This window comes from Cnephaeus nilssonii (genome assembly GCF_951640355.1).
Source record: "Cnephaeus nilssonii genome assembly, chromosome: 4".
NCBI classification, from domain to species: Eukaryota; Metazoa; Chordata; class Mammalia; order Chiroptera; family Vespertilionidae; genus Cnephaeus; species Cnephaeus nilssonii.
This window is the reverse complement of record NC_137075.1, coordinates 108,046,888-108,063,506: the sequence shown is the minus strand read 5'-3', so window position 1 is coordinate 108,063,506 and position 16,619 is coordinate 108,046,888. Positions and strand designations below refer to the sequence as shown.

Sequence of the window (16,619 nt, the reverse complement as noted above, 5' to 3'; positions counted from 1 at the left end):
CTCCCAGTCCTGTCCCGTCCCCTCCCCTCGGGGCTCCGGCTGCGAGGAGGGTGGCGGCAGGAGCCGTGGGTGGTCTGATTCTCACCTGCGACCAGGGCCCTGCCTCCCTCCCCTCTGCTCAGCAGTGACAGCTGACTTTTTCCTTAGACCTGTGGTCACAGATGCTTAACAAAAAGGACCCTTTGATCCTGGACGGGTGCAGCTGGGCGGGCATCAAGCACCTTCGCCCTGTGGTGCAGCCATCGCCGGGCCGTCTGAGAACTTTGTTCACCGTGAGAAACTCATCAAACACTAGCCCCTCCCCCTCCGCCAGCCCCTGGCGACCACCATTCCACTCTGTACACGTGACGATTCTAAGTACCCCACGGAAGTGGGATCATACAGTGTCCGTCCGTGGGGCACCGGCTTATTTCTCTTAGCGTGATGTCCCCAAGGTTCATCCCTGTCGTGGCGTGTCGGCTTCCCTTCCTTTGTCGACTGAGTGCCCACTGTTCATTCCTGCGCACGGTGGGCACGGGGCTGCCGCCCCCTCTTGGCTGCGTGAACACGGCCCTGCGCGTGGGGAGCGCAGATCCTGCTGTCCGCTCTCCGGGGCAGACAGCCGCTTCCCTGGACCTCACAGGCCCCAGGCTGTTCGGAGGGCTGTGCCGTGTTCCCTGCTTCCGTCCGGCCAGCTTCTGAGATGCGTGCTCGCTCACTATCTACCCCTTCCACAGGGGGACACTGACCACACTCCTTCCGACAGGTCCTGTCCTGCTGGGCGCCCCACTAAACATGGCTCCCCCCAGCGTTGATCAAGGTGGAAATGCAGTTTTATGTACTTAAGTCACACGGAGGGGCTGCCAGGCCAGACCGCGTAGATGCGGAAATGAGGTTTTACTGCCTTCCACTTTGTTTACACCTTTGGGGGGAAAAAAGTCCCAGTATTTCATAATCTTGTTCATTCACTGAGTCTTCCCCCGCTCCCTCTGGGGCCCAGCCACATGGGGGGGCGGGTAGTGAGTGCCGGCTGTGCTGGGACTGTGGGGGGGGGGGCAGGGGGACCTTGCTGGGGAGAAGCTCCTGGAAAGAGGGGCCTGGAAGGCAGAGGGGCACATTCAGAGCGGAGGCTGAGGGTCTCAGGAATGAAGGGCTGTGGGTCGTGGGGCCGGCTGCACCCGGAGGACTAGCAGTGGCCTTGGGCACTGGGGGGTGCTGACAGTGGGGTGGGCTCCCCGGACCAGGAGGCCAGGGCACCGGGCTGTCGCCCAGCCTCCCCGAGGCCCGGCCCACTTCCCTCTGTGAGATGACTTGCATTTCCACGGCTGGCCCGTCATTCCTGCTTCTCCCTCTACTTCTCAGGCCGCCGCCTGACCGGGGGACCCTGTCTGGGGCCTCTTGTTCCCTGGGGTTGCCCCCTCACTAACTGCACTGGGCAGGGCCCTTGTGCCCCATGATGACAGAGGAGGAAACTGAGTCTGGGAAGAGCGAAGGAGCTCGCAGATAGATGGAGGCCTTGAGGCTGGGCCTGTGGCCAGTGGGAGAAGTCACTGGCCTGGGGTCACTTGCAGCTGCACAGTCCTGGGCCGGAGTCAGCTGACCTCCCCAGGGCCACGGGACAGCTGGCCAGGAGCCACCCTCCCGGGCACCCTCTCCCTCGGGGGCGCTTGCCCCACGTGAAGCAGCCCCTCCCCTCCCTCCCAGGAGGAAGCCAGGCCCCGCACTTCCTTTTTTGTCTGGCAGTTGGGGAAACTGAGGCCTGAGGAGACATGGCTTCTGCAGGGTCCATGGGGCAAGAGGACCCCAATACTTGGCCTTCCACGGAGTGCAGCGCAGAAGGGCTTCCTGGAGGAACCGCCCCTCCAGGGAGTCAGGGACTTCTCCACGCCAGCCCCAAACTCTCCCCTACAAAGGCCTGGGCTTATGCAATGGCTTTTGGTGGTGATGCAGAATGGCCAAGTTAGGCTGCTGTCCCGCCAGGCCTGGGCTGCCCGCGGAGCCTTCCCCTAGCCCGCATGATTTCCAGTAAGTCATGTTGCTCTCCACTGGACTCCACCCGATGGCAGAGGCAGGAACTCTCCTGGGAATCCCAGGGCTCTGCCGGCTGGGCCAGGGCCCAGAGGCCAGGAGGCTGCCCTAAGGACAGTCCCAGCACAGCCGGCACTCACTCTCTCCCCCCCCTCCCCTCCCCGTCCCCCATGTGGCTGGGCCAGGGCCCAGAGGCCAGGAGGCTGCCCTAAGGACAGTCCCAGCACAGCCGGCACTCACTCTCTCCCCCACCTCCCCTCCCCGTCCCCCATGTGGCCGGGCCAGGGCCCAGAGGCCAGGAGGCTGCCCTAAGGACAGTCCCAGCACAGCCGGCACTCACCCCCCCCACACCCCCGCCGTCCCCCATGTGGCCGGGCTCCAGAGGGAGCGGGGGAAGACTCAGTGAATGAACAAGATTATGAAATACTGGGACTTTTTCCCCCCAAAGACGTAAAGGGCCTAAAGCCTCCGTGCTGGGCTCCCCTCCTCATCGACACTCGAGAGCTCGGGGTGTCTGGACTTTGGAGAAGGAAGGCGTCACTCACACCGGTGTTTTTATTTTATTATTTTTTAATAGATTTTTATTGATTTCAGAGAGGAAGGGAGAGGGAGAGATAGAAACATCAACGATGAGAGAGAATCATTGATCGTCTGCCTCCTGCACACCCCTCCCCCACACCCCCACTCCCCCATTGGGGATGGAGCCCACAACCCGGGCGCGTACCCTGACCGGGAATTGAGCAGTGACCTCCTCATTCAGAGGTCAATGCTCAACCCCTGAGCGGCACCAGCCGGGCTACATAGGTGTGTTTAGACATGTGGCTTCACCCCCGGGGCCTCCGTCTTCCCTCCTGGAAGTGGGCTGGCACGTGCTCTGGGTTTGCCAGCGAAGGCTGCAGTGCCCGTGCATACAGCCAGCAGCACCTGCTCCGCTCCGGACACTGCTGCCAGCCAGGCCCTCATGAGCCACATTTGCATTTTTGCACGAATGCTCCCCATTTTACCCCAGGAGACAGAGCCCAGAGAGGTGGAGTCACTTGCCCAGAGTTACACAGCTGGGAAGGTGCCGAGCTGGGATCCCAGGCCAGGGGCGTCGGAACCCAGAAGCTGACTCCTAACTCTGCACGGAGGGAGAGAAGGATGGAGGGAGCCGGGCACACGGTGGCTGACAGCCCCACGGCTCAGGGCATTCCTCTTCCCTAAGATCCAGAGATCCCCTTATTTGGGGACTTATTCTTACCCCGCTGGAGGACTGCCCCGCCCCCAACCGCCACAGCAAAGGCAGGCTCTTGGCCATCCAGGTTTCCCTCGTCAACCACACAGGCGCCCCCAGGGAAGGACACAGAGGGAGGAACTGGAGACTTTTTACCTTATATCCTCCTTATACCTCTTTAATCTTGAACTAAGTGAATGGACCACTATCCAAAACATACCAAAGTCACAGATGAAAACACGGAACACGTTTTACTAGCCGCTAATAGGTGTGTGGTGTACACAGCCTTGGCAGGGGGACGGCCCCAGGAGAGCAGTGGCCAGGTGTGGGCCTGACATGTCCACGTGTCTGCCCCCCTCCAAGCATGTCACTGCAGTAGAGGTTCCGGGGAGGCTGGGCTGTGACCTGGTGGCACCCACCCTTGGAGCTCCACCTCCCAGCACATCCCCCCTGAGGCCCAGGAAGGCACCCTGCACTCTGTGTTGCCATGGTGCCCAGGACAGAGCCACTGCCCAGCACTCTCACGGACTGGAGGGGGAAGGGCAGTGAGCAGGAGGAGGCCGGGTCCCTGTCCCTCCCCTGAGGCCTGAGCACAAACAGACACTGACCACCATGGGGCCCCGGCTGGTCTGTAGGGTTCCTAAAGGGACTTTGTGGTGGCAAAGGAAGGAAGTGAGATTGGGGAAGCAGGTTGCTCTGGGAACCAAGCACCCTCCTCTCCCCTCCTGTGCTGCAGTCTTTCGCAGCAAGGGTTCAGGAATCTGGAGAAGGGCCGTGCATAAATGGGTACACTAGACAGGAGATATAAACTTAGAAGGCATGGGGAACCAGGCGGAAACCCTTCTCTAGTGGAACGGGCTCGCCGAATCTCCGGGCCCACGGCTTTTTATTTACACACTAGGGGCCTGATGCACGAAATTCATGCAAGAGTAGGCCTTCCTTCCCCTGGCTGCTGGCAAATACCTGAGATCCAGTTTTTTCTTGCAGCCCCAGAAGGTCATCCAGAAGGTCTAATTAGCATATTATGCTTTTATTATAGATTTTGTCCTTTAGCAAAGCAAACATACATTTCAAAGGTAAGGTTTGGTAAACAGTAAAAGATTATCAGGTTAGGGGAACCCCTGAGCCATTCAGCCAACATTGTCTCCACAGAACAATTGGTGCATAGCTTTTAGCCCTTGCTAAAAGCCCCAAGGTTGCCAAAACCGGTTTGGCTCAGTGGATAGAGTGTTGGCCTGTGGACTCAGTGGTCCCAGGTTCGATTCCGGTCAAGGGCATGTACCTTGGTTTTGGGTGCGTCCCCAGTAGGGGGTGTGCAGGAGGCAGCTGGTTGATGTTTCTAACTTTCTATCCCTCTCCCTTCCTCTCTGTAAAAAATCAATAAAATATATTTAAAAAAAAAAAAAAAAAAAGCCCCAAGGTCCATCAGCCTTCTAAAGGACTTTTTGCATAATTATGACCTGCTGGTCTTATGACCTCCAGCACTCCTGGGCAGTGGTGAGGGGCCCTTCAAGGGGGGCTGTCCCCGTGTACAGGGATCCCGTGAGGTGCAGGGCCAGGCAGGAAGGGGCCTGCAGCCGTGGGGCAGGGTTCAGGCCTAGCTCTGCACTTTCCAGCCACGAGACTGTAGGCCAGGCCCTTCACCTCTCTGTGCCTCAGTTTTTCCAGCTGTGAAACGGGGCGCTGTCTGTGACTCCCAGGCTGGGGAGGGTGACGTAAATGTCAGCCATAAAGCCAGGCCCCTGGCCCCGCTGTGACTGCATGTTCCCAGGGGCCTGGACTGGCCATGGTCTGCAAGAAAAAGCGGGGAAGACCCTGGGTGCAAGGCTGGGGGGGGACTCTGAGTGGCAGCAAACCCGAGGTGAGTGGGGCAGCGCGTGGGGAGGCCCCAGGAGGACTGAGCAGCCTCCTCAAGGTGCAGGGGGGCACTGAGGCGGACACCACGCGGTCTCCCTGAGCTTCCAGGTTCGGAGACAGGAAGTCAGAGTTTCCTGGCAGGAACTCCATGCCCGGCAGGCCTGGTGCGTGTTCCTGTGAGCCCGGCCGCGGCTGGGGGCTGGAGTCAGCTTCCCAAGGCCGAGTCGGGATGAGCCGCTCCCAACGAGGGTGCAGTCGGGGAGGCTGGGGGCCACGGGGCTGGCTGAGGTGGGGACACCCTGGGTGCTTCCGGCCCAGGGCTCTGGCCATTGGTCATTCTGGCCCAGGGGTGGGTGGGGGCTATGCCCAGGACCCTGCCACCCTCCCTGTTACCAGGTCCCAGGAGGCCCTGCAGAGAGCCCAGAGAACTTGGCTCCTGTGGTCCAGGCCAAGCGTGGGCTAGGGCCTGGCTCCAGAGCTGCTTCCGGGCTTGCTGGCCAAGTTGTCTGGCTAATAAGGAAGTGTGTGTGTGTGAATGTGCATGTGTGTGTGCATGTGCGTGCATGAATGTGTGTGTGTGTGTGTGCGTGTGTCCCTGGAATGTGCTGGCCCTGGTCCACATGGAGGACGGAGGGACTGTGCCCAGTGTCTGTGGTCCTCCGGGGGCAGGACAGTCCCGGCTGCGGCCCATCCAGCGGGTTCCTGGTCCTGCCTCTGCCTGGCACCCGCCTCCCTGGCGGTGCCCTCTCCTCCCTCTGCTGGCCTCCCCCCTGTGCCCACGTTCCCGGGCTCCTCCCTGGACAGGGTTGTCCTGCTGTCCAACCCTGAGCTGAGGAACCTGGAGTCGGGGCCTGCCCCGTGAAGTTTGGGGGCTCCAGCCCAGGCCCCTCTGGAGGGCATGAGGCAGTGCGGAGGGCAGCCTCCAGCCCAAGCGCAGTCCTGGGGTGAGCCCAGCCTGGGCTCGCACCCTCTGTGGGGCCCCTCCCCGTGGCTGAGGATCCAGGCCTCCTGTGCAGGCACCTGGTGTGAGGCAGGGCCACCCCCACTCTGCTGGCCGACCCCCCCCCCCACACACACACACACACACAGGACTGCTGGTCAGTGGCAGTTCTGGAATATTCCCTGCCCCACCCCCAACCTGGAACCTGAGAACTCCAACCTCTCCTCTTCCTCATTCCACCCCACCTACCCCACCCACCCCACCTGATTCCCACCAGGGAGGTCTGGGCCCTCCCTCTCCCCCCCACCCCACCTCTAGCCCCTGAGCACCCATGGAGGGGGCGGCCCCTGGTACCTGCTCCCACCCCCTGGGGCCCCACCCGGACTCAGCCCTGGCTGTGCTGCAGCCCCGGGGAGGGAGCAGGTCAGCCTGCCTGGGCTCTGCTCAGTGCCGGTCTGCAGTGCGGGAGGTGGGCCCGGAGGGTCTGGAGACGCACTGGCCCCTGGTGCCGGCCCTGCGGCCTTTCAGGACCCTCGGCCTGTGCTTGGGAGACAACTTCCTCGCGCTCCCGAGGGGCCTGGCTCCAGAGGGGTAAGCTGAGGCCCGGCAGGGAAGTCCTGCCCCCTGCAGTTACCTGCTCCCTCACGAAGTCATGGTCAGGGCCAGGCTGAGAGCCAGTGGGGCTTTCTGTGCGGCGGGGGGTGGGGGGGAAGGAGGGGAGGCCTCTACTGCTGCCTGTCTCCTGTCAACCCCTCACCTCCATGCCCAGGTTCCTGCCAAGCTGAGGTTGCCAATGCAAATGGGGTTCCCAGCAGCCTCGCCCAAAGGCTGGAGTCAAATTTCGGTGCCGCTTTTGGCTTTTGGTGCGAGGATGGGGTGAGGAGGGTGCAGGTGCCCAATGGAGGGATCTCCTTTCAGCGCCCCCTCCGAGGTCAGGCCTGTGGCGTCAGCCCCCCCTCCCCCCGCAGGGTCTCACTTGTCTGGCAGGAGCCCCACAGCCTGAAGTCCCTCGTGTCTAACCCAATCCCTTACGCTGCACAACAAACCTTGGTGGTTCCTTGTCTCCCCCCCCCCCCCCGCTGAGGGGGGCTCCCAGCACCTGAGGCAGCGAACCCCGAATTCCAGGGCGGGAGCCTGTTTTGCTCGGCAGCCACAGGTGTGGGCCTTCCCAGCTCTGGGCCTGCCTCCGTCCCTGCATCCACGAAATGGGGCCACAGAGCCTTCCCTGGCACACGGGCCCAGACCTGCTCCCAGCCACCTCGGCTTGCCTTTCTTAGGGGAGCACCATTGTAATTCGTGTTTATTTTTTTTAAATATATCTTATTGATTTTTTAACAGAGAGGAAGGGAGAGGGATAGAGAGTTAGAAACATCGATGGAAGAGAAACATCGATCAGCTGCCTCCTGCACACCCCCCACCGGGGCTGTGCCCGCAACCAAGGTACATGCCCTTGACCGGAATCGAACCTGGGACCCTTCAGTCCGCAGGCCGACGCTCTATCCACTGAGCCACACCGGTTAGGGCTCGTGTTTATTTTTCAAAACTCTGTGTTTCGTGCTCAGACGGGTGGTGCCGGACAGCAGGGACGGGAGCCCCTGCCCCACACTCCCCCGCAAATGCCTGAAATGCCTCTCTCACTGCTGTCCCTCTGGCCCAGCGGCCACGCGTGGCTGAGGATGGAAGTTTCATGACTCAGGGCTTAGACGGGGCAGGGCTAGGAGTGCCTCCCTGGCCTGGGGGACAGTGGCTGAGCCTCCACCTCCCGCAGCGCCCCCTGAGGTCAGCTCTGCTCGCCGGAGCACTAGATGCAGGTGATGAGCACGTCCACGGAGGCGGGCACCGAGATCTCCGCAAAGAGCACGTGGCCCCCCGCGGTGCCGGCGTGGCCCGCGCTCAGCAGGTCCTGGGCGCGCTGCAGGAGGCGGTGGTTCCGCCGGCGGCCCAGGCGGCGCAGCGCCAGGATGGCCAGCACGTGCTCCCGCCTGCAGAGACACGGGCCCTGGTTGGAGACCCAGCACCTCCAGGGTCACCCCAGGCCCCGGGTGAGGGGAACCCCTGCTGGGGCTGGTCTGAGAGAGGCGGGGGCGGGGCGGGGGGCGGGGCAGCGCTCCTGGAGGAGCTGGCTGGCCGTGGAGGGTCCGGCAGGTGGAGAGAAGGGGCCGCCAGCTGGGGTTCAGGAAACGCTGGGGTGGGGAGGAGCGAGGGAGGAGGGATGCGTGTGCAGAGGGCGGCGGGCCAGGAGCATCACGGGCCTGGGGAAGGAGGGCCGCCCTGAGAGCACTGTGCCGGGAGCCCAGCCAGGCAGCCGGTGGAGGCGGGGGGTGGAGGAGGCCTTGTTAGTCACCCCTTCCCGGCCAGGGCACCCCGCCTCCAGGAGCCTGGGAGGGCAGGGCCACTGAGGGTAGGGGAACCCCACGGGGCCAGGAGGGGAGCCCCAGAGCGCTGAGGGTGGCCACTCTGAGTCAGTCAGAGAGACAGAGCCAACTGGGGCAGGAACGCTCCCCGCTTGGGGCTCCGGGAAGGACCCTGCACCCTACCATCCCATCTCCAAGGCCCTGAGCTGGGATTTCCATGGTTTGATGACTCACCCCTCCCCCCCCCCCCCAAGCAAAGCCTCTTTCCTCCTGGCAGGGCTTCCAGAGAGGGGCTTGTTCCCCAAAACTCCCCCGCGGGGGTGGGGAGGACCTGTCTCCACCATCAGACACTGAAGAGGGCCCGGACCCCGCTCAGATTCCAGGAGTACCCCATCCCACCACAGGACTGAGCGAAAGCCACAGAGAGCAGATTATGAGGTAGGGAACCCCCTTTTCCAGGCGCCCCCCTCCCATGAGCTCGCATCACCCGCGGGCTCCTCACCTGCCCACCTAAGCCTCAGGGATGGGGCCCTTGGGAAGGCACCAAGGCCCCGCCCCAGGGCCCGCAGCGCTGTGGGAACCCCGGGCAGCCGCGGGGTACAGACCTGATGTCGGGGTAGCTGCCGATGAGCGCCTCCAGGTGCCGCTGGATGTCGTCTTTGTAGGTCTCACCCAGGATGTCAGCCACGCACGGGATCGCCAGGTCCAGCCACGTGGCCTCCGAGCCCTGCGGAGGCAGGGAGTCGAGCCTGTGGGGCTGGCCACCTCCCGGGGACCCCCTTTGCGGCCCTGCCTGCAGCACCCCCATCGTGCACCGCTGGCCTTCCCCGCAGCCCGCACCGCGACCCCTTCACAGCAGCCATCACCTGCCCCTGACAGGTACAGCTCAGGTCTTCCCGCCTCTGCTCGGAGGGTAAACTGAGGCCCAGCCGGGAGTGCTGCCTGGAGTCAGACCCGCAGCCAGGCCAGGGTGGACGTGTCGGGAGGAGGCCCTCCGCTCCCCAGGCGGGAGGTGGGTGGAGGGAAGGCCTCCCACAGCCCCGCCCATCAGATGCAGTGGCCACCCTCGCTCTGGGAGCCCCACACAATGTATGTAAATATATGCAAATGTATGCACCGCCCCGGCCCCGCCCCTCTCGCAGAGGCCCAGCTGTGAGTAAAGAGCCCGCGGCCCCAGAACCCCGCCGAGGGGAGGGGAGGGGAGGGGAGGGGAGGGGAGGGGAGGGAAGAGGAGGCGAGGCCGGCGGGCAGCCGCTCACCAGGCCCCGGAAGGTGTCGCCGATGGCCTGGCCGTCCTGGCCCATCTTCTGGGAGCCGGTCAGGCGCTCGGCGCCCCGGAGCCGCTCGCGTGGCCTCAGCGCCTGCGCCAGGTACTCGCGGACCACGTAGCGGTGCGCCTCCTGCAGAGTCTCCTGGGCGGGGCGGGGCGGGTCAGGGGTCAGGGTCAGAGTCCAGGCTTTGGGCAGGAACCCACCAGGGCCACGCTCCTCCCAAGTACCTGCGCGCGAGGTGGCGCCACGCGCTCCAGGTGGCCAGCAAAGGCCACCACCTTGTCCATGAGGGGCCGCAGCGCGTCCTGCGTCAGCCAGGCCTTGGTGCACAGGAGCCTGAAGAGCGGCTGGGCGAGGACGAGGGGCGTCTTCCAACTGTGCCCCCCAGCCACTAGCGCCTCCCCTGGGAGCCATGCGGGGCTCCTGACAGCCAGGCAGGCGAGGCCAGTCTGTCAACAGGAAGAAACCCTGGGGGTCTCTCTGACCCCCTTCTCCACACAGTGCTGGGCTTTCCCAGGAACCGTGGGCTCCAGGGGCTCGGGTTTGGGGTTGAGCCTGCAGCCAGGTCTTGCTGGGTAAGGGGCCTGGTTTCTTTCTTTTTTATTTTATTTTATTTTTATTTTTTTAAGTGATAAAGTTTTTAAATATATATATTTCTTGATTTCAGAGAGGAAGGGAGAGATAGAAACATCAATGAGAGAGAATCATTGATTGGCTGCCTCCTGCACACCCCCTACTGGGGATGGAGCCTGCAACCCAGGCATGTGCCCTTGACCAGAATCGAACCCAGGACCCTTCAGCCTGCAGGCCAGCACTCTATCCACTGAGCTAAACCGGCTAGGGCTCTTCTTTAAAAAAAATATTTTATTGATTTCAGAGAGGAAGGGAAAGGGAGAGAGAGGCAGAAACATCAATGAGAGAGAATCACTGATCGGCTGCCTGCTCCAGGCCCCACACTGGGGATGGAGCCTGTAACCTGGGCATGTGCCCTGACCGGGAATCGAACCATGACCTGGTTCCTAGGTCGATGCTCAACCACTGAGCCACACTGGCCGGGCAGGCCTGGTTCCTTGACCTACAGTCTCCAGGAAGTGGAGACTGACCATCCCTGCCCAGCTGGGTCCTCGCCTGGGTCACCTGCCCCACACGGCCCCTGAAACCGCCCCTGGAGTAAATGAATGCTGTGACTTGGGCCCCAGGCCCCAGGGTGCAGGGGGCACTCCCTGGGTGTGGAACGTAGGCAGAGGGGCCCGCGCCACTCACCTGCACGTCGTGCTGCAAACCCTGGAGCAGCCGCTTCTGGAAGACGCCGGTGGCAGCCACGAGGGGCTGCTCCAGCTCCGTGAAGGCTCCCGGGAACCTGGCCAGAAGGCTGGTCCTGGGGAGGGGCCAGGACAGGTTACTAAGTAGCCAGGGTGGAGGACAAGGCCTGGCATCAGTCATGCGGGCTAGGTGCCATGCAACTTCATCCCTTAGACTATAATGCAAAGGGCCTAGGGCCACGCAAGGTAGTAACCCTGGGAGCAGAGCCAAGTGAGGGCACGGCACCAAAGCCCCCGGAGCCAGTCATGGAAGCGCAGTGCATGGGGGGCCTGGGGGGCATGGGGGGGGCCCATTGCACACAGAGCGCCCCTGCGGCAGCTCTAGGCCAACCCGGGATAGTGCAGCCCAGCCCAGCCTGGCACAGGGGCCCTCCTTGGAGCCTCAGGACCGCCCCCATGAAGGTGCCAATGTCCCATTTCCGTGTGGAGGCAATTGAGGGCTAGGCTATGCCCAGTGCCCAGTGCAGGGACACAAAGGGCGGGCTAAAATGCCATCAGGGCTGGGCCAGAGGCTACCTGCCCAGGGGTAGAGAAGGGTCCCTGGGGCTGAACGGACAAGCCGGACCCAGATCAGAGACAAGAGAGTGGTTTCTCACTGTGGTCTTGCTTTGGATTCCCGAGTCCGGCTGCAGCACGTACTGGCTGCAGACAATGGGCAAGTGGCATTTCTTTTCTAAGCCTCCCCTTTCCATCAGTACACAGGGACGCCGCCCTTGGGGTGAAATGCACCAGGCGGGTAAAGCACTGGCACGGTGCCTGGCACATCCCCAGTGTTCCTGAAGCCGCTGTGCACGGACCCTCGAAGGCACTGAGTCCCAGGGAGCCGTGGTCTGACCCCCACGGGAGAGGTCAGGAAAGGAGGCGCAGAAAGCAGAAGTGACTTATCTCAAGGCACACAGCCAGCAAGTGGCCGAGCTGGGATCTGAACCCAGGACGGCTCAGTCTGTGTCCACAGTTGCCGGCTGCCCTGCAGCAGCGGTGCCTCCACAACGGAGGACACAGCGCCTTGGCCTGGGGTTGAAGGCACAGAATGGGGGCAGCACTGCCTGCCCAGAGGGAGGGCCTCTGGCTTCGGGGGGGGGGCAGAGGGACCCAGGCCCCACTCCCAGCATAGCCTCGCTTCCCAGAAAGGGGAGTGTCCTAAGGAGAAAGAAGGCTGCTGGGAAGCAGGGAGGAGAGAAATGGAGCCACATTGGCAGGATGTGGGCCGGGTTGGCAACAGACAGAGACCGCCGGCTGGAATGTCTCAGCCTCTGCTCAGCCTTGGAACTCTCTGCATCTCTTCCGGGAACTGGGCTCCGCGGTGCCCAGGGGGCAGGTGAGGGACATTTCTGGAGGCCTCCCAGGAATTCCCCCTTAGGCCGGGGTTCAAATTTGTCTCCTTTGCATGCGCCTTCCGTGTCCCGATTTCCAGAGCTCGCGCGCCCCCTGCTGACCGTGCTGGGCACCGCGCCGAGGAGGAGCGGGAGACCCACCTGAGCTCCTCGAAGGCGTTGATGTAGGCGCCCAGGTGCGGCTCGCTCACCGCCTCCGACTCCAGAAAAGTCTTTTCAAACCTGTGGGCGGGGAGCGCAGAGGCCTTGGGGCGCCTTCCTGGCCGCGCTAGGACCCGGGTCCTCCTTCCCTTCAGGACCACCCTCCCCTCCAGTCCCCATCCAAACTTCGGGCCTGGGGATGAGGCTGCCCCCCCACACACACACGTGTCCGGATCTCCCACTCTGAGCAAACAGGCTGGGCTCTACCCGGGGAGACACCACCCACCCGCCCTGGCCGAGGATGGCGCGCACCTGGGCAGGAAGTGGCCAAGCGCCCGCGCGCAGATCCGCAAGGTGGTGGCCTCCAGCTCCGCCGAGATGGCCCCCGCCGCCTTCACGTGCTCTGCCACCAGCTGGGAGCGAGGCCATGCGTGAGCCCGCCTCTGAGCCCTGGACCCCGAGGCCCCAGTCCCCCAGCTAGTGGCTCCAGCCCGCCCTGCTGTCTCACATCTCGGCTCCAGCTTCCAGCCGCCTCAGCGTGGGGGCCAACTGGGAGCTGTGGCCTGGCGTTCCCTGCCTGGCCATGCGACCAGGGCCCCCATCCTCCCACGTGGGCCTTCAAGCTCCCGTCTGAGTGGGGGAGGGGGTACTGGATTTTATAGCTTTTGGTGTCCTTACTTCGAGGGGACACCCAAACACCGCCTGGGGCCAAACACAAGTCCCCGCCTCAGCCCCCCCCCCCCCCGGGCCGCACCATGTGGACGTCGATGGACAGCGACGAGTGGTACCGGCCTTGCAGCACCTCTGGAGCCACGGCGGCTGCCCAGCGGCTCTGCTCCAACTGCAAGATGCTCTCGAAGCAGCTGGCGATCTTGGTCTTGGGGGGGAAGGGGGTGGGGAGGGCGGGGAAAGGGCGCGGTGAGACCCTGCCGGGAGGAGATCGGGTGTCCCCTACTTCAGGAGTCGCACCGCGCGTCCTTGGGGACAAGGGCCACCTCGCCAGGGCTCAGGCCGCGGGGAGCCCTGCATGGCCATTCTGGGCAGCCGGGGCGCTCAGCGTAGGCCCGCCCCCTGCCGTCTAGCCACGCCCCGCCTCACCTCTAGGAAGCTGGTGTAATCGCTCTCCAGTTGGGCCCACACTTCTGGGGCCAGGAGCGGGGGCAGTGGCTCCGTGGACAGAGTCAGGTCCGGAGCGCCCAGGAAATCAGGACTGGAAGGCAGGACGGGGGTGATGAGGCAGCGGCTGCCCCCCACGCCCCACTGGCTGGGCTCAAAGGGTAACACTATCACCACCATCCCCGCAGAGCCCCAAACCTGGGTCTCCAATCACACCCCGCCTCACCCCCAAGCTTCTCCCTGCCGGGTTTCCTGGCTCCGGCCCAGTCAGCTGTGTGCGCACAGAATGCATAGGAACGGATTCCACGTGGACCTTGGCCAGGCCGCCTCCGAAGTGACCTCTACCCTCATGGTCGGAGTCCACCCCAAACTGAGCTCTAAGCGGCCCAGTGCCACGCAGCTCAGGCACCTGTCGCTCTCCAGCCCACCCCAGGGAAGCCCAGAGAGGGGCGCGTGTCTCTCTGAGAACACATGACCGCGCCCAGGACCCAGGACCCTCCCCCCACGCGCTCTCCCGCCTGTGGCTGCGGGCGCTCAGCCAGAGGTGATCCACCCATCACCCTGCAGAGCCCCCTCAGAGCCGGGGTGGGCCGTCCTGTGCCCTGCTCCTCGGGGGCATCGGAGGAGAGCCTGAGGGTAACACCCAAACCACGCCGAGCAGTGTGAGCCCGCGTTGCGTCCTGCCTGGAGGGTGCCCTTTTCTGAGTCACCTAGAGGCACCCTGAGGACTAGCATAGGCCCTCTAGCTGGGTTCCCTGCCCAGGTAGGATCGTCCCCCTGACGCTCTCCAGTTTGGGGAGCCGGCGCCTGGGTGGCCCCTGGTGAAAACACTGGTAGGGCACACCGGGGCCTAGAACCGGAGGCAAGGATCCGAGAGCCTCCGGGACTCTCCCGCCATCACCAGGCCGCGCCCAGGAAGGAAGGGCAGGAGGAGGGGGCCGCCCCTGTGCCCGCCGGGGGCCCTCACCTGCCATAGACATTGGCGGCCCAGTCCAGCAGGATGTAGAGCTGCTCGCAGCCGCGGGCGTCCCGCGCGAGCTCCTGGAGGCGCTGGGCCACGGCGCCGTGGTAGGCGCGCAGGTAGGTCTCCCAGGCCGGGAAGCCGGCGGCCGCGTACGCGGGCTGCACCTCCAGCCGCACTTTCTGCAGGTCGCGGCGAACCAGGCCGCCCAGCTCGGCCAGCAGGCGCGCCAGGCCCGATGCCCCCTCCGCGGCGCCCGCCCGCTGCACGCGCTCCTGCGCGCTCCGCCGCACCGCGTCCTCCCAGTGCTGGCGCCAGCGGCGCGGCGTGCGCAGGAAGTCGCCGTCGGCGGGGGAGCCCGGGTGGGCCTCCTCCTCGGCGCGCACGACGCGGGCCAGCTCGGCCAGCGCGTCCGCGGCCACGCCGTCGGGGCCCAGCGTTCCGCGCACGATGGCGCGGATCTCCGCGGCCAGCCCGTCGTAGTGCAGGCACACGTCCATGGCCCGCCGCGCGAAGCCCGTGGGGTCCTGCTCGAAGGTGTGCGACGCTTTCTCGGCCACCAGTCGCGTCTCCAGGCGCTGCAGCTGTTCGAAGGCCGCCAGCAGCTGCCACTCGGTGATGAGATCCGCCACGGATTTGCCTTTTCGCCCGGAGGCAGGAGAGGGGCAGTGAGGGCACGGCCTGCAGCCCCCAGTCTGACCCCGGGGCGGCGCTGCCTGGCCCCAGAGCTCGGCTGAAGGCCGCTCCAGGAGCAACATCCCCAACTGCCGGGACCCCCAGAATCACGTTTGAAGAGGCAGAACCCCAGGCCCAAGCCTGGCTGCAGACAGCATGTGGATCAGCCCCTGCACCCCCCCCCCCGCCCCTGCTCCCGCCACCCCAGCGCTGCTGAGCCCCATCTGGGCCTCAAGTGCAGCCCCTCCTGCAGGTCCAGGGGTCAGACTGCAATGCCCAGGCTGCTGCCCCCGCTCTGGGAGCCTCTACCTCCCCCTGTCCCCCCTTCAGGGCACAGCACCTGTGTGTCCTCTCCTGGGCCCCTCCAGGCCGCCGTGGCTCCCAGCAAGCTCTGTGACCCCGTGACCTAAGAGGGCGGGGCCTTGCCCATCACTCTGGTTGGGCCAGGAGCCAGGGAGGCTGGAAGAGGCCAGGGCTCTGGAGCCGCAAATCTGCATTCAAACCCCATTTCTCCCCGTCCCAGCTGTGAGCCGTGAGAGTCACTTCATCTCTCTGAGCCGCCCTCTCCTGCGCCATTGGAAATGCCAGAGGAATTTAAAATGCAACTGTGCGGGGGTGGGGGGCGGGGTGCTGGGGAGAGCCCGCCAGGCCCAGGCTCCGCTGTCTGCCCTCTGGCCTCAGTTTCCTCTCAGGCTTAGTGCTGTGGGTGCAGCCCTCACCTGCCTCGGGTTCCGGCTCCTGCGGCTCCTCCCTGGGGGAAGCCTGCCGGCAGACACCATCAGTGGCCCTGGAGGGCTCCTCGGGGCCGTGGCCCGGGCCTGGCACAGCAGGGGCCTGGCCCTGGCCCACAGCTGGCCTGTCGTCCTGGTAGCGCCGCAGGGACCGGAGCAGGAAGCGGGAGCTGCGGCGGAGCAGGCCTGGGTCCTCCTCCGAGGCGCGGCCCGCGGCCCGCTGGCTCACCCGGGAGAAGGCCCGCCGGAAGGTGCCCAGCCCTGGCACCAAGGCCTCCCGCTGGGCGCTGGGCGCTTCCCCGCTGCTTGCCCGCCGAGTGCCCTGCGCTGGGGGCGGGGGCGGTGGCTCCCCGGGCTCCTTGGGGCTGTGCAGCTCCAGCGCAGCGGCCACTGTCCGAGGTGTGGTCAGCATCGCAGCAGCAGGAGAGCTGGGGACGAAGAGGAGGCGCAGGAGGCCTGAGGGTGCCCAGCCATGGGGGGCAGGACAGAGCCTGTGAGCGCCCTGCGGGGCCTGGTGGGGGCCCAGCCGCGGGGTCAGGGAAGCTTCCCCCAGGAGGTGAGCCCCGGGCTGTCAAAATGGCGTGTCACCAGCAGCTCTCAGGCCAGTGCTGTGTGCCAGGCTGCAGCCAGCGCGGGGAGGTAGCCACTTCCTCCAGGAAGCCCCCCTGACGCCCCCTCCAGGGCTCTCCCCCAGGTG

At 64.7% G+C, this 16,619-nt stretch overlaps 1 protein-coding gene across 1 annotated transcript; it reads right to left on the bottom strand.

The window, feature by feature from the left end:
- Positions 1 to 7,306: 7,306 nt before the first annotated feature.
- On the bottom strand, positions 7,307 to 16,334 carry EXOC3L4 (exocyst complex component 3 like 4; the record flags this gene model as incomplete). The annotated part of the gene is made up of 11 exons (XM_079769534.1): positions 7,307 to 7,999; positions 8,977 to 9,098; positions 9,631 to 9,783; positions 9,870 to 9,989; positions 10,906 to 11,020; positions 12,440 to 12,520; positions 12,752 to 12,852; positions 13,194 to 13,316; positions 13,538 to 13,649; positions 14,523 to 15,156; positions 15,911 to 16,334. The coding sequence occupies 11 exons, from the start codon at positions 16,332 to 16,334 to the stop codon at positions 7,819 to 7,821; spliced, it is 2,166 nt and encodes a 721-aa protein (XP_079625660.1). The 3' UTR covers positions 7,307 to 7,818.
- Between the last annotated feature and the right edge of the window lie 285 nt (positions 16,335 to 16,619).